At 37.0% G+C, this 22,966-nt stretch overlaps 1 protein-coding gene across 1 annotated transcript; it reads right to left on the reverse strand.

Moving 5' to 3' along the window:
- Nucleotides 1-1,257: 1,257 nt before the first annotated feature.
- Nucleotides 1,258-22,671, reverse strand: RIOK2 (RIO kinase 2). The gene is made up of 10 exons (XM_053663589.1): nucleotides 22,355-22,671; nucleotides 18,979-19,117; nucleotides 18,128-18,244; nucleotides 16,160-16,335; nucleotides 13,419-13,507; nucleotides 10,981-11,172; nucleotides 8,899-8,991; nucleotides 7,615-8,130; nucleotides 5,856-5,952; nucleotides 1,258-3,042 (listed from the first exon to the last, which is right to left on the reverse strand). Exons 1-10 carry the CDS (start codon nucleotides 22,418-22,420, stop codon nucleotides 2,878-2,880), a joined length of 1,650 nt encoding a protein of 549 aa, XP_053519564.1. The 5' UTR covers nucleotides 22,421-22,671; the 3' UTR covers nucleotides 1,258-2,877.
- Nucleotides 22,672-22,966: the final 295 nt, after the last annotated feature.

Genomic DNA, 22,966 nt, shown 5'->3' on the forward strand with positions numbered 1-22,966 from the left:
AACTTCACTTCATCCCCAGCCTTACAGTTGCATAAGATGGTTCCATTACTTCATTAAGCAAATTAAGGTGAAACTAAGATATGGCCTGATGTTCTCTAGGAAGATGTTCTCAAGACAGAGGAAAAATGAAGATATTAGCTTTAGCCCATCCAAAGTATTGAATCTGTGATATGAAATAAACCCACACCTCAGGAAGTGCTCTCCTGAGAACCTGATGAATTCATCCCTCTATCCTGTGGAAGTGGGTGATAAACCTGGTAGACAGCAAGTTTACCTGGTGAGTTCTTCAACTAGGCAACTATGTGTCTTGCTGGAAAACTTACTGAGTACTTGACAAAGGATTATATCAAGCTGCACTAACCTTCTGGTTAGTACCTTTTAAAGATCTCCATGGTTCTGGAAAGCCTGATGTGCAGTACACAAGAGAGCGATGGCTACCAATACCATGTCCTGTAGCAAAAGCCTATGTATGGAAATAGCAAGTACGTGATGCCAGAGTACAAGCAAAGCATATGTGAGTCTTGATAAAGACAGAACACCAACAGAATCGTAGTTGAAATCATGGACCTTGAAAACAGGAAAGAGTCCTTGGAATCTTCCTTTGGGTAACCTTAAGGCATTTGAACACTTACTAAACATACATCATGTATCAGGAACTGTGCTAAGCTCCTTACTGGTGATGCTTCATTATCTTCACAACCCGGAAAGAGGCACTTTTAAATGTCACTCTGCAAATCAAAGTGAGGTTAGGGAGGCTGCAGAAAGTACCTGCGGTCTGGGAAGTGGTAGAACCAGGAGTCAAATTTAGAACTCCCAGACTCAAAAAATGTTTCTCAAGTCACGGTACATACCTTAATTGCACTGATAGTATACTTAAATTTTGTTTTTGCTCATTGTTCACTGTAGGTATTTTAAAATGTGGCAACTGACTATATCCCTAAGTCAAGTTTCTAACTGATAGCTACTCACAGTCATCTCTTAAAAATAATTATTGGGACTGAACCCTGAATAATTTTAATTTGTGCATTTTACTAATTTGTTATGTGACCTACAAGAAACCATAAGCTATGAAGGGTAAGATATGTTTATTTGCCTTCTAAGTTCCTCAGATAGTAATTTTGTAATCGTAGGTAACCCAAAAGTGGAGTCAAATGAGTAGGATGGTCATGTATTTCATTCCCAATTCGCTCTTGACATTCTGAATACGAAATATATTCTGGAATAAACATTCTATGGTTCTATTAAGCTCTCAATATTGTTGTTTAAATGCTTTAGAAAGATTATAAAAAAATACAAATTTCATTCAAAGCTATGTACTTTTAATTTTCAAGGAAATTTTTCTTGCATTTATATTAAAGTAGATTAATGACAGGCCTGCAAACAGTAAAATTAATTTTGCAAAGGTGAGAGGCATCTGCTGTCTGTATCAATCTTAGGGAAAAAATTGCTGTTACTGCTTCTGGTAGATCATACAGAAGTAATTTAAGGACATCCTGTCGAGTCCCTGTGCAGTGACATTGCCATCTAGTGGTCATTTCTGCTGCAGGTGATGCTCCACCCTCCTGGGCAATGCTGAAGGGGCTTGAATACAACCAGGTTCTACCTTTAGCACCCATCTTCACTTATCAATAGATTAGTCCTCAAGTGAGAAACCATGTCTTATTTTCTTTCTTTCCTACACTATCAGTTAATGTTGAAGTGAGACATATTTTGGACCCACTCTAAGAATATTAGAACTTTTTTTCACTCCTCCCTCCCCTTTACTCCCCACTCTCCCAGCCCCAACTCTCCTACTACCCAGGCCTGCATACAAACTGGCAACTGTGAAGACCATGCTGGGACTACGTCAAGTTTCTGTGCCTATGACTACATTACCAATTTAAACAGCAGAAAACATTATGCATTATTGTCTAAAACCCTTACTACAGAAAGACAGCAGTGTATTTTCTCAGTGGCTAAATAAATTGCAATCAAGTTGTTAAGCAGAATTTCGGAAAAATAAACATCATTAAAATTATCATTCACCCATCTACACTTTACTGGAAGTATATAACGTGCTCTCTGTATATTGCCTCGTGTGGTTCTCAAAGCAACCCTATAGTAGTTGTAAATCCAATTTTAATAGTAAGAAAAAGTGATGTGGTGAAGGGTAAAAAAAGAGAAAAATATGATTTGCCCAAGGTAATTTCCACTAGTAAGTAGAAAGCTGGGATTTGAAGCCAAGCCATCTACCTATTTTTGGTAGATAACAACAAACCCAAACAATGACATTTACACTTTTTAAAATACCCAAATGTTTGTAATAAAAATTGCTCTGTAAAATAGATTTTAGCTGATGTACCAGTGGTCACAACTATTTGGAAAACTGGACTGCTTTATGCTTTAGTAAAGTTACTACAATTATCCTCTAGAAAACGTATTGAATGAGTCAAATTTACAGATGAAATAAAGTTTATCTGTTTGTTACCTTTCTGCCTTAGTCCAAAAGACTAAAGGTAGCTTGAAATCATAGTAACTTTCTGAAAAATATTCTGCATCTTTATTTTATTGTAATTTTTCCATTAGCATTTAACTATCTTATCATCTCCCTCCCACCCCCCAAAATCACCACATTGTTGCCCAGGAGCCCTTTGTCCTTGATCCCTCCACCCCTCGACCCCCATCCCCAGAGCCGACAGACAGCCTACTCTGAGTCGGTCTCTACTTTGTTAGTTCAGTAGAGTCCACATGAGTGAGAACATACAGTATTTGTCTTTCTCTGACCGGCTTATTTTCCCTTAGCATAGTATTCTCCAGGTCCATTATAGTGTTGTAAAGGGTCCAATTTTCTTTTTTATGGCCAGATAGTATTCCATTTTGTAAATGTCTCTAAATACATTACTCTCCCCAAAAGCTAGCTGCTTCCAAGCTTGACTTGATATTTTGCATGTTTTCTCTCCGTTGCTTGGTAAATATATTTGCTTCTCCTTTCTGCAATCGACGTCTGACAGCTGATTTTTGCTGTTTTGTCAACTGACGTTTCACCTTCTGTTTCACCAATTCCTGGAAAGATTTCAATGATTAGTATCACTGATGACTGCTCATTTTTATAAGGAGTAAATATTCAACCAAATATTGACACTGCCAATATTTTTCAAATTTGTTAATAACATATTTTTAAAACTCCAAATTCTAAAAGCAGTACTATACAAATCAGCAGTAAAACACAAAACTGTTATAAATTACATTTCTAAAATAAATATAGAATATGACAAAAATATAGTTAAAATTCTTTGAGTAACGAATAGACATAGTGCCACCTAGTGTCCACTGGGAAAACTTAAAGAACCAACCCCTCCTACCCCCTGAAAACCAACATAATCAAAACCAAAGCGAAAAACTGCTTGTTCCTGGCTTTAGGTGATAATAGGCATGTCTTCGTACAAGACTGGAAGCATTCATTACTGGTACACGGATCCTTCAGAACTGCAGGTGTACAAACAGCCTGACAGCCGCAGTTACCCACGGCAAAGTCTTCATACCAATTTTGGGAGATAATGCTTTCTTACAGGGAAGGATCATAAATTCAATGGATTTCTTATTACGTAGGATACAGGTTGCCCCTAACTGCCAAGATGAATAACATTTTTGAACATTGCATCCACAAAACCTTTTTTCCTCTCTGAAAGCACTACACCTGTTTGTTCTTTGTGTATATATAACCTTGCATTATCCAAGCTGCCCCCTAAAGCAAGGAAGATGAACACTTTATGGGTTGAAGCATGGGTCTCTTCTTAATATGCCTCACCCTATGCAAGACACAGAGATGCATTTAGGGGTATCTCCCCAAATTAGGAAGGTTGGTGACTTAGAAGGACCTGGTATCCCAGACTTGAAAGAACAGTTGGCTGAAAGTTTAAAGTAAGTGTGATTCGCCTCCAGGACCTTCCCTACCCCAGGAAGCCAGGCAGCTCCAGTCTCCCCACTCTAGCAGGGGACCAGAATCCTGGAGATGCCATCTTCTCAACTACAACAAAGACAACAGACCAATACCTTCAGAATTCTAACAGAAAATTATTTGCAAACCACAACTCTAGTACTTGAACTCTCTATTAATAGAGAATAAAAATACATTTTTAGTAATAAAAACTCTGCAAAATTCACTCAAATCACTACTGGAATCTCTACTGCCAATAAAGTAGTAAAGTAGGTAAGAAAGGAAAGGAACCAGGAAAGAAGGCACCCAGCAGAGATGAGATGGAAAGTCCCAGGAAAACAACAGTCAAGCATACACCATGATTTATTTTTTAATCTACACCCAAGGACACTTTTTTTTCATTGCTTTTAGAGTGGGATGGAGGGAGAGAGAAAAACATCAATGTGAGAGAGAAGCATCCCTTGGTTGCCTCCTGTATGCACCTGGACTGGGGATCGAACCTGCAACCTAGACATATGCCCTCACTGGGAATGAAACCCAAAACATTTGAGTCACGGGACGATGCTCCAACTGAGCCACACCAGCCAGGACCATACACCACATTTAAAAGAGGAATTCGAAGAGGCCTCCAGAATATTTCCAGGAAAAAAAATCAATTTCTTTCCCAAATAATCTTCTTCAATTTCCCCTTGGTTCATCCCCTCAGTGAGACCTTAAGATAATCATATCAAGCAGCTGAAGAAGGAGAGAATAGATTGTCATGCATGTATATCTTCCTAATTCAGAACAATTTCCAAATCCTACAAGGTTTATTTTCTTCATGTTAACAAAAGTGTGAGAAAAATCCCATTTGGTATATTTTAAATGATTATAAAGTGTGAAATAAAATACCGCTGTATTATTTCAGGGAGCCTATAAAAAATAGCAATGAAGATCCTGTATTCGGTTGTGGTTTGCTGTTGATAGTGACTGCATACTTATTAAAAATATATTTTAACCTTTCATTATAATTTAACTGTTACATATTAGAAAGCACAGGGCACATAAATGGCAATTCTGCTAATAAAAAACCAAAAAACTATTTTAAGTAGGAAAACAGGACTTACAATAATATCAGAGAAGATAGAGAAAATCTTTACCTTGCACAATCGTCAACATAAAAGAGGTAACAAAATAAAGTTTTTCTCCTGACCCTTTTAACAAAATAAAATGTGATCTCAAGAAAAATTGTTTGAGAGCACCTCTGTAAGAATGTACAGTTGATTGGTTTCGGAGATCAGAAAGAAACCAAGCTAGGCTAAAGACATCTCTTTTTGTCCTTGGGAGGCAAACTTATATTTTATAATACAATTCATTAGCGGCTGTTGGCGATAAGGAAAATGGGATAAAGTCAAGACCTCATGACAATGTCAGTGCCATATTCTTTATATACAGAAGAGAGTGTAAGTTAGAATCTAAGAAAAGTAGCATGAATTAGCAATCTAACTTTTCTTTGTATGACATTATCAATTTTACACCATTGCAATCAGATATAAAAGCCCTATGCTTTGAATCTGAGAAATCAAAGAAAGGAGGGTAAATTTCACTAAGTATAAAAAATATCAAAGCCAAAAATAGACAGGAAACTATAAAGTGTGAGAAATCAATCTCCTCACTATTGAAGTGCAGGGATTAGACCGCGTGAGAGTCAGAGCCCCCGCGATCTTATCCTTCTAATTCAAGCTAACTTACATGCTGCCCTTTCCCTGAAAGCTTTGATCATTCCTAAAAGTAACCCTCTCTCCTATATTACTAAATTTGTACTCGTTATTATAATTTTATACTGTTAATATGCAAGGTCCCAATGGCTGTGACTGTCTTGTACATCAAACCCTCCTCCCATGTCAGACGCCTGCAGGATGACCTAAGGAACACTTGCAAACGCTGAATGAATGGTTACCGGAGGAATTGTTGAACAGCTCAAAATACTGCCCGCAGAAGTAACACTGAGAGTTCTTGTTCTGTATCGGTTAATATCTTCCATGTTTTCTTCATCTCTAAAATTAAAGCAAAATCACAATATATCCAGTTAATTTTTACAGTTAATTGTTGAGACCATTTATATTATTCCTTACTTGATAATGAAACTTAAAGACATAAAATTTATCTCAGAAATATATTTAAAATTTCTGTGAAGGTAAAACCATCCACAATTCAGCCTAATATATTAACAATTTTCATTTTCCAGCATTCTGATAGTCACTATCAAAATCTGAAAATAGTAAAATGTTTTAGCCATTGAAACTTGTTATTGCTTGTCCATAATTCATGTCTCTTTCCCTCTCCTTTTACTGAACTCTCTGACTTTTAACATTTCAATCCTTTGGGACAGTTTCCTGCCATTCTCCCAAACAAAAGCAGGTGCAGAAACAGTACCCTGGCAGGCTGCTGCAATGCAGAAAAGCTGCAGTGACAGAAACTCTCTCATCTGTAGTGTGCCTTGCTCAAAGTTTTAATGTGTAAGAAACTCAGATGATATGAATTCTTAACAGCTGCTATTTTTCAGAAATATTTCTACTTTGATAAAAATTTGCCCAACATGTGTTTGGAGTAAAAACAAATTATTCTCCGCTCAGATGGCTATTTAATCTATATAGATTTTCTTCTGTTACCCAAAATATTGAGTCATTGCCACTCAATTTTAATTTTACATTTATCATTAAAGTGGTAATAACCCTGTGTTTCAAGACAGTTATATGGAAAAGGAACAAAATTCTCATGTTTTGCTTCACAGTGAAACTCATGATAAAGAGAGCCTTAGGATGTAAGCCTGAAAATGTAGCGAGAAATGCCTAATAAATGTTACTTGCCCTGGTGGGTATAGCTCAGTAGACTGAGCACAGGCCTGCAAACCAAAGGGTTGCTAGTGTGATTCCCAGTCAAGGCACATGCCTGAGTTACAGACCAGGTCCCCAGTAGGGGTCTGTGAGAGGCAACCACACATTTATGTTTCTTTCTCTCCCTCTCTTTCTCCTTCCCTTCCCCACTCTCTAGAAATAAATAAATACATGTTTGTAAAAGTTACTGATTTAATTTTGTTCTATTACTATTTTGAAACAAATAAACCTATATTTCATTAAACTACAGTTGTTTGATTCTAGACAAACAGTCCAAATCTAAAAATTAAATTTTAGATAATTTGCTAATCTGAGCTTAGGCTGGTTAATATTTGCAAGAAATAAAATTCTTAAAACACAAATAACATTATAGAATTTTTACATGAATAAATAAGAACAGAAGGTTCAAAGTACCAGACAAAATTCACTGACCCTAATGAAGATAGTACATTTACTGCAGATTTATTGGACTACATATAAACCAAACATTAGATACGTATTTATGGACATATACAAAGAATTCATCCATCTAAATCATAATCAACTGAATAAGAGATCTGTATTAATTTTTTGAAAGTAATCAGTTTGTATCTTATAGCAGACTGCTTAAAACTGAATCGCTATGCTGTCTAGAATCAGGTCGACTATAAAGGCTAGCTGTAATTTTAACAAAAGGGTTGTTTGTTTTCATTTTACACATAATGGTATAGAATACAACTCTGTCACTTCATTTAAAAAATTCTCATTTACAAGAATTGAAGAAAGTGCAGGTCTCCAGATTAAAGCAAAAAAAAAAAAAAAATCAACCAGCAGAATCTGTACCTGAAAGGCCTGAATTCTTTGTTTAATGACGACAAAGGAAAGAGACGAGGGCATTCATCTTCACACTCGTCAGAGCCTGCGGCGTTTTCTCCTCGACCCGCTTCACCATCGTGCCTGGTGTCATTTCCAGTTTTGTTCTCCTCCCCAGAAAACTCAGGTACAGAATGGTTTTCAACGACCTGACCTCTTATTTCTTCTAAAGCCCGACTGAATTTAGTCATGTCCAAACAGTGCGCAGCAGCACTCTGCCCCGACGAATCGCCTTCCTTCACTTGTTCAGGGTCGCCAGGTGATCTGTGACGGCACCCGACCAACTCGTCTACAGAGTTTTGTTCACGTGGATTTTCCGAGCTACAGACTTCTGCTTTTTCTGACACCTCTTCATCAGAGAAGAAGTCCGACCCCTCCTCTGTGTCAGTATCATCTGGACCTGCTGGATGAAGCAGTTCGTCCTCTGCCTGCATTTCCTTTGTGTAGCCACTGGCAGAAACCTCTACATCAAGAGAGTCCTCCCGTCTGGGAAAAGAAATGCCGAGCATTTAGCGGGGAAAAACCCATCTGACACGGACAAATATTTATTACTCTGGAAAATTATAATTCTTAAGTGAGTTTAATAGTTTATATCTTTGAAAGATTTTCCTTTGCCTAAAATGCAATATTTAAATTGCTTAAGTACACAAATGTAAAAGATAAATGCTGTTTGTCATTTTAACAAAATAAATGTGAAAAGCAATAGATATTAAATAGAAAGGTTACAAAAACTTCAGTTGGTATTTACTGACTTAGTAATTTTTAGAGGGGACTAAAGATTTCTTTGAACTCATGTCAGTCATCTCAAGCCAGAAAACAATATGTGAACTAATTTTAGAAAACAAATGAGAAATTTGGCTTTGAGAATGTACATATAATTGGGGTCCATGATCAGGTAAAGATAGCTTCTAGTCTGAATAAAGGAAAACCACAAATTCTGATAAACACTTGGCTTGTTCCTTACAAATGGACTATTCACTTAGCATTCTACATTGAATAAAAGTTCCCGAATTCTAAGAAACTGGTGTATACCTCCCCCAAATTCAGTACCATAATTTTAGTGGATCAAAAGAAGGTATTTTCTAGATTGGTAAGTTTCATTTTTTTATAACACCCAGCTATAACACTCAATAATTACAATGTGTCAAAGGTCACTCATTATCCGAAAGTTTTTTAGATAAAAATATGTTACCTTTTAGAACTAAATAAATCAGGTATTTATCAGAGTTCTATCACTTTAAGCAGAGTACAAACCTGATATCACTAAATGTTGGGTAAAGCTCACTTTCATAGCTGAAACGTTTCATAAAGAAATCTCTAATGCATTTAACATCTCTGTCAAAATACCTGCAAAAGAAAGAATTGTTTCTGATACAGCCTTTGTTGTTTATTTTTTCCTTATGAACCAATGACAATATCCTTAATATATGACAGTTCTACTTTTTACACAAAAAAGATGTTTGAAATAATGAACGTAACAACAGGGGTACAAACAAGGAATATAAGCTATCAAAGGCACATAGTTCCTATGGTCAGAAAACTCTAGGTTTTCCCTTAGTGCAGCAGACATACTAAGAGAAAATAAGGTAAATACGAATCTAGAAAAGAAGACTATGGGCCTCTAATGTGGGGGCAGAGGGTTCCACTTTCCTCTACAGACTCCAGTATGTCTGGTTGTATTTCCCATCAGCTACGCCCAGCTGAACCCCTTGTCAACTGAGAGAGCTGAAGATTAAAATAGATTAGTAACTCAGGAAAAAGTCTGAGAATTAGAATTATGTTTACATATCCTTATCTGTTAGCCGACTTGTAATAACTTCCTAAAGAGACAGACAATGCTGTGGGCTTATAAATAACAATCTGAAAACACGTGAATCTGGACTGACAGCAGAACTTCTGGATGTGTGGTTATTTTTAGGTCAACATAAAGCAGTAAGAGCCCTTTAAATTCTCTAGAGGGTTTCCAAATAAGGTAGAATTAAGGGTCACATGGAATTGATTAACTCTTTACATTTAACTAAATTGTTATTTTAGAGAATCATCAAGTTTAGAATTAGGAAGACAATGCCACTATTCTGTGTTTTTAGGGCACCCTTGGAACAACCTCAAATTATTTTAAAGTTATGTTTTTATACATGCTATGTCTCCCCTACTAGACAGTAACTTCTTCAAAGGCAGAGATATGTCTTATTGATATCTTAATTTCTAGCGTTTAATAGAACTCCTTCACCCAATTACTTCCCCATATAAAAGTCCAAGTTAAATCACAGTATCTTCAAGAATAACGCACATTATATTTAATTTGAGTGTCATATCCTGTTATCATTTCTGTCTCTAATTCTGGTGGTTCCTAGATGTTCCTTTATTGTGTGACTATGTTACATCACTTTAATGAAAATGGTAATCAGTCATCACCATAAGAAATATTGACCACCCAAGTGCCAGGCATTTATCTATTAGTATTGTTTTGTTGGAAATATTCTTTAAAAGTACTCACCCTAAATTTGATTATGCTCAATTGCATCGTGGAATACAAATAAAGGAAAATATTCTCTTGCATTTCACAATTTGGCCGGTTTAACTAGTTAAGCAGTGTGAGAAACAGATTATCATAGTATATAAAGTGGTTCTGCCCTGTGTCAGGGATGAGGTTTTATGGGAATTCTTTTTTAACATAAAAGCTAAAAATGACATGAGAGATATTACTGGTCTGGCAACTTAATCTAGTCCAAATCCTTAACTTTTGTTAAGACAATCAAGATGATCAAATTATGCCTGGTGAAGCCCCTCGAAGCCAAGCAAGGAGAAAAAACGGGGGATAGGCAGAGAGAACAGGGATCTAGGGTTCCCCCTCCATGTCCTTACTTCCGAACAAGCTTTTTTTAGTTTAAAAATTGGGCTTCCACCTAAATGTTTGTTTGAATAAAGGATTCCATGGCTAAGACAATTTGACTTACAGAAATGTGCCAGATTATAAAAGTAATTCAAATGGTTTTGATGGCTTACAAAAGTGGGCAGGATCTTCAGATTCCCAACACACAGAATAAGCTTAACAAACATGTTTTAAAAACTAGATCAAAGTGCACCCCCCCTTTAAAATACTGAGAAATAAGAAAGATTCTTTCAGGGTGAAATTAGTAGTTTGATAGCATTAATACACACACACACACACACACACACACACACACACACACACACACTTTTAGACCACTGACATCAGCCACTTCAAACCAGTTACTGACACAAATGACAGTGTCACAAAGCTGAAAATTCTAAATAAAAATTGTTTCACCACACATAAACACACCCACATTCACAGTCAATTTCAGTATTTACCACTCAGCATTGGGATGAGAAGTTGAAACCATTTGTGGAAAATCAATCATGGTGATGTGGTCATCTTTATCCAAAATGAGATTGAATTCATTGAAATCTCCATGAATGAGTCCATGATTCGCAAGTTTGACAATCAGTTCCATGGCTTCATCATACACTGATGCAGGATCTTCAACATGGTGTATCTGACACCTGCAAGTATTTTACATAGGAAAATAAATTATTTGTACTCATTTATGACTTTAATGAAAGCAAGTGTGTATTTTTCCATCTTTGTCTCCCTAGCAGCTTTTCTTCATTTCCATCAGCATACAAACGTAACAGTGTTCACCATTACTGAAAAAACAAGCCACACCCTGCCTTGATTCTGTATCTTTTTTGCATTGTCAAATCCTTTCTTTTATCTTCTTTACAGTCCAATTTCTCTACGTGTTTTCTTTAAATTTTTTCCTCCACTCTAATAACCATTTCATACAGGCTTTCTTCATCCACTTTATTCAGCTCTTGTCAAGACTATCAGTGACATCTGTGTTGCTAAATGCAGTGGTCAATTCTCAGTCTTCATCATATTTGGTCTCCCAATTAACCTCTCCCCCCTCCCCCTTTGAAACACTTCTTTTACTTGACTCAACATACCAACTCTTTAGGCTGTCCTCTTTCTACACTGATCATTCCTCTCAGTCTTTTTTGCTAATTCTTTACCTTCTCCCCGACCTTTAAATTTTGGAGTTCCTCAAAGGTTAATCCTAGGGCCTCTTATTTAAAATCATTTCTGGTGATTTCAGGCTCACGGATTTAAACACCATACATATACTAATGTCAATCTAGACTTCTCTGAATTCGTACTTATCTCAAACTTACCAAGCTCCAAACTTGAACTGATTCCGCCCCCCAATTTTTATTTTACACTGTTGTTGAGTCTTTCCAGCTCATCTATAAATGTGAACTTATGCACCCCCCCATTAATCAATCATTCAGGTCCAAAAGCTGGTTGTTACTTTTGACTCACACCTTTCTTCATATGAATATCCAATCCCAAACAAAATTATGCTGGCTCTTCCAGAAAGACATATCCAGAATCTGACTGCTATCTGTCACCTTGCCGTCACTCTGATCTAAACCAGCATTGTCCTTGACTGGATCATAACAATTTCCTAAACTGTCTTCCACATTCTGTTCCTGTTTCCGTTCAGTCTATTCTCAGTATGGCAGCCAGTGATCCTACTAAAACACGCCAGGTCATGTTTCTTCTCAGTTCAGAACTCTCCAATGGCTTCTTATCTCAATCAAAATTAAAAAGGCCTTGTGCTGAATATCACTACAATGGTAATCACATTACAATATATAAAAGTTTCAAACCAACATGTTGTATACATTAATTTATACAATATCACGTGTGGAATATACTTCAGTAAGAAAAAACCTTTAAAGGCCCTGCAGTGATCTACAATCCCTACGTGGTCTGCTCCCCTGCCGTCACTCCCATCTTATCATTTACACTTTCTCCCCTGCTCATTCAGCTCCCGCCGCACTGAGTCCTCACTGTTCCCCGAACACGTAGGTAATGCTCCCGGACCACAGCGTATGCGCTTGCTGTTTCCCCTGCGAGATATTCTCACACATCTGCGTGGTTTTCCCTCATTTTTTCAGCATTCCTACCAGTGAGACTTGTCCTGACTGCCCCATGTAAACAGCAGCCTCCTCTTCCTGCCTCAGCCCTGCCTGTCCCTTACCGTGCTGTACTTTATCCGTAGCATTTACCGCCATTTGATATACACAGGGTGGGGCAAAAGTGGGTTTACAGTTATAAGTTCGTGGAACACAGAGTTTGTCCTTTTATTATTTATTATTACTTTTTATCCTCACCCGAGGACATGCTTATTGATTTTAGAGAGAAGAGAAGAGGGAGAGAGAACAAACATCAACTGGTCGCCTCTCCTATGCCCCTGACCAGGGATCGAACCAGCCACCTAGGCATATGCCCTAACCAGAATCAAACCTGACCTTCTGGTTTATGGATGGCACTCCAACCAAATGAAACACGCCAGCCAGGGCAGAGTTTATTCTCGTATTATTATTTATTAATTATTTTACATACAGTGAATTGTAAACCTGCTTTTACTCTATCCTGTATTTTCTTATTTAGATATTTACTGCATTCTCCTCCCATCAAAACAAACTCTGTGAGGGCAGAGACCTGGTCTACTACTGAGCCTGGGACAGTGCCTGGCACACACCAGACTGTTAATAAATATTTGCTGAATGAATCATAGAGACTATGTAACACATACTGTTAAAATGAAAGTGTAATTTCAATTTGCCTAAGTTAATTTCTAACCTCCCAGAAACAATATTCCATTTAACAAAAAGAAATTTACTTTAAAAACTGAACCTTACCTTTACTATGACCCACAGGTTTAACAACAGTAAGTACTTACAGAGGATAGCCATTTATGAGTTCCATGACAACTGCATGGCGATTATAATCGATTGGCTTTGGAACTGGAAATTTCCTCTCGTACAATGCCTAAAACGCAGCAAACAGGCATAAACTAATGAAGGGGTCATTAATTTTTAAGGAACAATAAAAGTAAATATATCTGCTCACTACTAGAAGAAAACATACAAGCCTTTACAAAATTAGTCAACATATGACTACGTATATATGGCTTACTTACAGCATAAAATGAACTGTACATAAAAAAAAATTAAACCAGTTAACTCACTTTTTCACTAAACATTCATTTATTGAACATTTACTAAATACTGTACACTGTGCTAGGGTTACAAAGGTATGAAAAAGTCTGTCTTTATGATTTATCTGCCAAACTTTTGTAAATTTCTGCCATTTACTGGAGTGTGCTTAAAAAATAAAAATTGTGATTTAGAAAGTACTCTGTCTGCTGACATATTAGGAAAATGAAATATTCCAATAGATTAAGCATTTTAGTTTATACAGCACTGAGCTTTTCTTGAGACCAAATATACAATATAAAACTATTATGTAATAAACATATACACTGTAGTAGCCTGAGTCAAACGTTACTTAAAATCATCCATAGATTCATCTTTTCCCCTATCCTTAACTTTTTCTATCTTTGCTTATGAAGTCATGTTATTAATTCCTTCAGAATGTCAGATTTATGACCTCTGCCATTTGAAATACTGCCATTTCTAAGTAGGCCTTTGTCATTTAAACTCAATTAACTCTAACATTGGTTCTAGCTCTTGCCACCATACCTAACGTTTAGTCTGTGTACTAATAGCAAATGAAGATGCTTGTATCAGTGCTCAATTAGAAAAAAAATCTGTAATGGCTACTTGACTTGGGCTGTTGAACACACAATGCAGTGTACAGATGTGTTGTTGAGCTGTACCCCTGAAACCTATGACTTTGTTCAATGTCACCCTAATAAATTAAAAAAAAAATCAACAATGGCTATACTGATCTTACTCAGAACTTTTCCTAGGTTTCAAAACCCTCTTTAATCAACTTCACCAGCCCTGCGATTCCCAACAGTCCCCATAAGTGCTCAGGAGTGCAATCAGGATAGTCATCTCAGGACTACTACTACCTCGACACACAGAGCTTATCCCACGATCGTGTCTGTACCCGAAGTGGTTCCTCTGCAAAGTACACCGTTTCACAGTCTTTTCCTTACACCCAAATCATATGCATGCTTCATAAGTTTGCCTAAATCCCACTCACTTCATGAACTTCCTTCATCAACTATTCTACTCTACGTAAGTTCCTCTAAACACATATAATAGGATTTTTAATTAGTTCTTTGTTTTATCTGTGTTGTTCAAGTTATCTTCCCAGCTTAAGACACAGACTGCACTGGTTACCCTTTTGGTATCTATCCCTGCTCCCCACCCTACCCTAGTACTTACTTAATACAGTGGTAGCCACATAGCTGATGCCTGACATATATTTATTAACAGGGTTAATTTTAAAAGGCTGTGTACTCTACTTCCTACCTTCTTCGGACAGGAAATGAATGACTTCCACTCCCTCAAAACTGGCTGCCGGGCTTAAACATATTTTTAAATGCAAGTGATTCTGAGTAGGCCTCGGCAGCCCGAGAGCATATAGTAACCTTAACTACAGTCATAGTGGTCTAGCCAGTGGGCCATACCTTACTTAACCTTTAAGCTATAGCTCCATTTTATCTTATTCTCTGTCAGGAAAATATCGATGTATTTAAGAAGCATATTTAAATACAACCAAGTCTACTGCTGTACCTTCATATAAGCATCTTGAGAAAATACCTAATAGAGTTTTGGGAAAATGGTAATGATTCCTATCAAGCTGCCAACTTCCTGATCGACTATTGTGGGATATAAACCTTTAGTATAAGATAAGAAATGCGTAACATGTATGGTATCAGTATCATTTATTTATACTGTGTTAAGAATTTTCCCCTACAATCACTAAAAATTTACATACATGAATTAGCCTAAGTAAAGAAGACCAAACTGAAACTTCCAAGAAACACTAGTCATACACTGGATGAAACACTGGATGAATTCTAATAATTATTTTTTAAAAAGCCATAAAAAATAAATCCTACTAAGAATGTAATAAAAATACAGTGTTAATTTAATTTAAATATTGTTGAGGATATTTGATTAAAATATTTAGTAAATTAATGTTAAACTTAATCTCAAAGGTAAAAGTTTGAAAACTTTTTAAAGTAGACATTTTAAAAATGTCTACTTTCTAATACACATAAACATTTTTACTTGGCATTTCTTCTTTGTAAAATAAAAATATTAGTCAACTTATTGAAGATACTAAGATTTCTACAAATGGTGATTAGCTGGTGTTTTCAATTAGAGACAGACCTCTGTACAGTTTAACTACACATTCGCACATACATGTTTGTGAGAAAATCACATCACTGTATTCTAGGCTACTCTATCTTGTTAATATTGTCGACTATATATTATTGCCTTTATACACTTTAAACAATTAAAAATACCTTTGCATAGAAGGAAATAACCAGAAAAACAAATGCCAGAAAAAAAATCAAAGCAGCAAGAGTTAAAAGTGACAGTAAGGTTGGAATTGGAGAAAGGGAAATAAATGTGCAGGCAACAGACTAATGATTGTCGCTATAGCCTTTCAGCTGCAAGTATTATTTGGTTAAAAAATGAAAAATTATTTTAAACATACCTTCATATAGGCAAATTCTTTCATGGCAGAGAGACGAGATAAATAAAGCCAAGACATGTTATGCCTGTGTTTATGGTAATCACGCTTGTTCTTCAGATTTCGAAAGGAGGTTCTTCCCAATCTGTGAAGCTTTAATGCAAACTGTTGCCCTTCTCCATTTGCAACAATATAAATATCTAGAGCCAAGATTTTAAAAAGATCATCGTTACACTTTTATGCCAGTAAGTTCAAACAATTCTAACTTTGTCTTACTTTGTTTGTATCAACTGTTACCTTTCCTAATAAACACAGTTATTTTACCGTCACAATCCAAAATGGTGACATGTATGTCAGAGGTTATTGACTGCAAAGGTACTCAAAGCTCAATTCAATTTAGTGGGAAAACATCTAATTGCTCCTCAGTGTCCTATACGTTCAAGAAGTGATTTAATAATATCTTCCTTCTCAAAAACAGGACGTTCATTCCTTAAATTAATACTCAGCTGTTAGAATATAATCCTATAAGAATGTAGATCTTTCCCTAAGTATTTCAGCTATCAAAATAAGTTACTATTTGCAACACTCACAAGGCGAACATGTCCTAATTATTCATTAGGAATTTTAATTATTACTTTAATTATCGAGAAACAGCTCTTTCTTACACTGGTGAGATTATAAACTGTTATAAACATTTTGGAGAAAATTTGGTATTATCAAACTTTTAAGAGTACATAATTTTTAAGAATGTATTTACAAATTTATTTGTACAGAGGCATCTGTACCAGAGTGTTCACCACCTTATTAAAAAAACTGTAAGTAACTTAAATGTCCACTAACAATTGGAACTGGTAAAATCAGTAAAGGAACTTCCATACAATGTAACACTTAGAAAGCTTGAGAAAGACAAACACAAATTGGCTGACGCAGAATATTAGGGATGCACTGGATGTGCAGGATGGTAAGTACTGTTTGCTTTTACCTGAGATTAAAAAGATACATGACTGTATACACACATCTTTAGTACAGTACATATTTGTATTTACACAGAATATTTCTAGAAAGATTATTGGGACATCAATAAACAGTGACAGCTTGGGACAGTAGTAACAGGAGATTGAGACTTGTGTTAGGAGATTTCCTTTTTATTGTACTCATGTACATTTATCATTTTGTATACAATGAAGTTCTATATTAAAAAAAAAGCCACCAGAGGAAGCATATGTGAAAAGCTGTTTCATTATCTTACTTATATACCTCACACACACAGGCACACAGTGCTGTACACTGCCATATTTAGCACTCTTGTGTTACTTATTAAATGTATACCATAATCTGCACATTAACAGAGGAGACACACCATATGAAGTACACAGCGACCTCCTTGGGAACAGGCTTCTTGGTAAGTTCTTCTCTCTCAACTCTAATTTTCCTTCCTCGGTTCAGATAATAATTTAACATATAAGATAAACTATACTGGATAAAAAAGGGAGTGTGTAAGAGGGCATGATATGAAGAATATCATTCCCTGTTGCTTCTACCTGTCTTCTACATAGAAAATACATAAGCATTTATTCAGTGCTACTTTAGAATGCTCTTCTCTGTGTTCTACACATACCTAACTTAGCCTTGTTGATCACATTACTGAGAAGAAAAAAAAAGTTTGTGGTTTTTGGATATTCACTGTCTTCTCTGCTTCCTTGTGTTACATATTTTAGCTATTACAAATATCCAATTTATCAGACAGAATAGCAAATAAAATATTTGCCAAAGATTTCAGTTATTAGAGGAAAATTAATTCTTGGTATACTTGTCAACTACAGATTTATGACAAAATAATAATCTACTACACTAAGAGTAATTTTAATCTGTATTATTTCCAAACAACTCTTCAATTTATTGTTTAGTGGGAAAAACAAACTAGAAGGAAAATGCTTTCTCAAAGGGAATATAAATTAAAGAAAATGCATTCAATAGACTGTTAGCACTTACCAGATTCTTTGCCGACACCCATCTGGTTTCCAACAGACTCAACTACCTGTCTGGAAGAAAGTGTTTTCAAAGCTAGGTAGTCATAGCCTGCATTTGTTAACCGATAGCCCTGGACAGCTAGACAAAAGCAAATGAGAAAGACCATATTTTAGTTACATTGTACTACCAAGTCACATCAGTTCAAGTCACGAGAACAATTTAGACAATGGGAGGTTTTCACTGGAAAAAGATTAGCTACCCAGTTTTACAAGTTAGCATTTCTTCCTATAATTTGTGTTTCTTTTCTAGAGCAGTGTTACTCAAAAGCGTGACCCACAGACTTATACCAGTCTATGTTACTAGTCTGTGACAAGACACAGAAACTGACCTGATATGGAAAAAAATTTTTCTATCAGTTTGACCAAGTTATTTTATATCTTCAACTGTAACAAGGAATTTATGCTCACATTTTATCAGTTTGTTTCATATTTCTAGCCTTTTATTGTTATTTTATAGAAGTATGGATCCATGATAGGCTAATAAAAAGAAACTCATCCCTCACTGGAAATGGTTTGAGTAGTAATGTTCTAGAGTCTTGTGGCAGACTGCATTTTCCAAAGATGACAACATCACTACCTCTACTTGCTCCTACTTACTCTCATGTATCAGGAGATGCAGACTATTTTCCGCCCTATTTTTCTGGGTGGGTCCTGTGATTTGCTCTAACTTACAGAACACGGAGGATGTACACTGTGTCAGTTCTAGGGCGAGTGTGTTCTAGGCCCAGCAACTTCCACTTCCTGCCTTTTGGAAAGCCTGCTCTGGGGAAGCCAGTTAAATGAAAAATCCCAAATGGTGCCTGGAATACTCACTTTTGGTACGCTCCCAAGCTATGAGTTTATGTTTCACTAATTCTCTTAAGATTTTATTACAGCCACCATGTTTAAGGCTGGCTATAGAAGCAATCAAACTGCAGGGAACTATTTCATGGTTCTTCATGCCCATTTCAACCTGAAATTAAAGAAATCATTATGCAATCATAATCAACACAGAGCTGCGATCTGTCAAAACTTTGTTAACCGATTCACTTCTCCTTCAAACTTCTCTGACCATGCAGTTCTCCAACCAATTCTGAGACATAAGTTACTACATTCTTGGTTCATATTTTCAGTTTGAGATATAATCAGTGATATTCACATTCTATCTCTCTAGTAAGTGAGATAGATACTTCGAGGGTAAAGACCATGAGTGCTTAATTTACTAATGTGTGGTAAATACTAAAATATTTACTGACATCCTAGTATTTGTCTTTAAAAACTACAGATGTTCTAGATATTTAATACTTCCTTACTAAGAAAACACTAATGAGAAAGCATATGTAGGTATTATAAGAGATAAAAAAAATATAAAAATAACCTCTACCCTGGAGAATATATTATCTTCCTGTGGAAATAAGCATGTACATATCCAGTTCTACTGGAAGGTAAGAAAGAAATGCTAACAAAGAGGTGGCTGAGGGCAGAATAAGAACACTTCTGGCTGAGGGACCAGTTTCAAGGAAGTAGCAGGCCCTGAGACTGACTTTGAGAGATAAAGGATTATAGAAAAAGCAGACAAGGGAATACTAAAGAAAGATAGTAAGAAAAGATTTGGCTATGGCACAGATACAAGAAAGCACAGAACACAGCGACAGCTATTACAGTGGTAGCTCGGATTGGAATGGCATGTCGAGTTCATGGAAAGGCAGGACAATGCTTTTAAGTAAGAATATGGAAAGACTTGAATGCAGACGGAGGAGTTTTAGATTTTATACAGAGGAAAGTAGGAAACTTGAAGACATTCAGGCGAAAGAGATGTATGAACAGTTGTTTTAAGAACATTAATGTAGCAGGAATAAGCAAAGTGGTTTACAGAAAGCAAAACCTGGAGGTGGTGTATTGGAGAACTGAGATAGGCCAGGCCGAGGAAACAGAAGCTGTAACAGAGAAGAAACAGTTGTAACGGAAAGCAGTACTGGATGACAAAGGAAGCGGGAGGTAAAGGAACTGAAAAGTAGTGAAAATGATCAAGTTTTAAAATAACAGTAGTAATAATATTTATTTTAGTGAAGTTTGGGAAAAGAGAGGGTAGACAAAGTTAATGAATATGATTTGTGCACAATGAGTGTGAGGTGTTGGAAGGTCCTTCAAATGAAGACGTTTAAAGAACACTGGAAAGGCATGTCTACACTAGGACTGAAGCCATAATTAGAGGGGAAAATGGTCAATTATTTGATAAAGGTAACAGAGGAAGCTGTAAAGTGGATGTGCTCATCAAGCAAGGGTAATGGAACAAAAAGTAGGGTGGAGGGACCGAACTGGGGGGAAATTCACATTGAAGGGTAAGGGTGGCCAGTAAGAGTATGATTATTGATAGAGGATGTGCCAGAGAAGTAAAGGGAATAGAGGTCAAGGAAAGGCAGCCACTGATACCAATGCTGGTGAGACCCAACCGAGACTGAAATTTTGTATTTAATGAGGCCATTCCTTAATGAGCTTCAAAAAAGACCTTAAATATTGCAGAGAGAAAGTTTTAGAAGATAAACCTGCTATCATTTTGATGCCTCAACAAAAACCTCCCACTTCACACTTCTCTTCCATGCTTTGCTCCGTCTCTCCCAGCCTCTAACATTTCTTCCTCTTGGTTCCCTCGTTTCTGTCAGAGGCATTAAGGCAGTGACTTTTCAATTGCTGTGCTGCAAGAATTTTTAAACCACGCAACCTGACTATTCAGTCCAGGGCACTAACCTTTTTTCCTTTGGATTGTCAAATTAAAAAAATTAGCCAACATGACAATAGCTGCCTGGTGTGAATGAAGCAAAATTAAGCCTATTTTATTTGTTGTCAGATTAACAAAAAATATTTTTGGCCTGCTGCAGAATTTTACTAATTGGTCTATGTGTGCCATGAGATGAAAAAGGTTGGAAATCACTGCATTAAGGAATGACTGAATGTACTGAGGAAGTGGAAAAGGAATGTATCTTTGAAAAGTGCCTGGTAAAGTCCAGCTGAAATTAAGAAGCTATCGGAGGGCAAAGAAGTGTCTTTCAAATTTCATACTAAATTTGCATTGATAGTTTAATCCCTATAATAAAAGAGAAAACAGCTTTTAAAGTAAATTTGTTTCATTCTGCAAATGCCCAATCTATGTGTTCCTTTTTGTGCCATAAATCTAAGACCATAAAATCAGTTTTTATCACTCCTTTCTTGAAAAGATTCAGTGGCTTCCCTATATTTAGAATATACTCCAAATTCTTTAGTAGGCCTGATGAGGTTTTCGCCTTTTCCAGTTACATCCCCAACCATTCAGCCTCCTGCTCATTATGGTCCAGCTGCACTCGCCTTTTCATTCTTCAAAAACTGTTCTTGCCTCAGAGCCTCTTCACTCCTTACTGCAGTTTCCTCTGCCTCCAACTTTTCCCAAGGACTTCACCAAGCCAGCTACTTTTCTTTCAGTTCTTGCTATCTTCCTACTCTTTCTTTTACTTAGCAAGTATTTATGCCGTATCTAACACATGCCAGGAACTTTTTTAAAAAAGCCTTAAAACTTTGGTTACAACGGTTAACAGAAAAGGTTCTCGCACTCAGCAGACTGTCTTCTCCGGTTATGCAACTTAAAGATAGCAGCCACGCTCCTGCCCCGGCTATCCATGATTTCTATTCAGTTATTCTCTTTATCATCTTCATACCAGTCATTGTCTGATGTTATCCTTGTTATTTATCTGTTCACTTGCTAATGATCTGTCCCCCCTGACTTGTTTGTACCCCGCTGAATTCCCTAAAATTGTTAGTTTAATAACCTGGCAAGTCTGTTGCCTGAATGAAAAGGAAGGAAAACCGCGTGAATGAGTCCGTGCGTGGGGAACTCAATGCTATTAATTTTCCTCGGGAACCTTAACACTTTTCAGGTGGTCGGCAATCCAGGGTCAGATTAACTTCCCGGGCCGTAAGGATGCGCACGGCTCTGGCGCATAAGAAGAGCAGGGAGGAAGGAAATAATTACAAGAAGGTCCTTTGCTGTCTGCATTTGGGGGAAGATAAAGCCTCCGGACAAAAACGGAAAAATCTTACTCTCAAGTCTTTTCCCATTCCCAATCTTCACCGCGTTCCAGCGCGCAGAGCGCGCTCAGCTCCCAGAAAACTTCCAGGGACGGACACACGGTGGGAACGGGACAGGAGAAGGGGCAGGGGTAAAAGGCTAACTTCTTACCGCAGTGAGGACCCTGAAGTCATCGCGGCTCAGGTAACGCAGCTTGGCCACATTCACCTTCCCCATGGCGGCACCGGCTGGAGCCCAAAAGCCGGTCCTAAACAACCGGAGAACACTGGGCAGGTTAGAGGTTCCTGCAACCTCTCACGTGTTCCAGTCTAGGGGCGGATCGCGCACGCGCTACTCCTTACTTCAGGTCCTTGCTGATAAATGTAAGTACGATTGAGACTGGCTTGGAAAACTAAAGGGTTTTCTAGGTATTATGAAGCACATAGTATGGAAAAGGTAGAGTACTCCTTAAAGTGATTTTTTTCATGTAAATGAGTTGGCAACCTGTAAGTGTGCACTATAAAAAACCGTCTTATTTTTCATATCTGTAAGGACCGACGGCTTAAAGGCTGCGACCAGGCCGTGAGAGTAGCCTGTTTATTTTAATCGTTTTATCCCCAAACAACAACTCTTAGGGTAGGCAAAGTGAGTTCCAACAAAAGAGGAGAAAGACGAACCAGAGCGCTACTCCAGACAATCAAGATAAAAACGATAATAATCTCACAAGCAACCAGCCCCTCTTCTAAATGCGCCTTCCTCAAGGCGTGGTTAATGAGAACTCTC

Source organism: Artibeus jamaicensis, unplaced genomic scaffold (genome assembly GCF_021234435.1).
Source record: "Artibeus jamaicensis isolate MK-2021 breed Jamaican fruit bat unplaced genomic scaffold, CSHL_Jam_final contig_3214, whole genome shotgun sequence".
In the NCBI taxonomy this organism is placed as follows: Eukaryota; Metazoa; Chordata; class Mammalia; order Chiroptera; family Phyllostomidae; genus Artibeus; species Artibeus jamaicensis.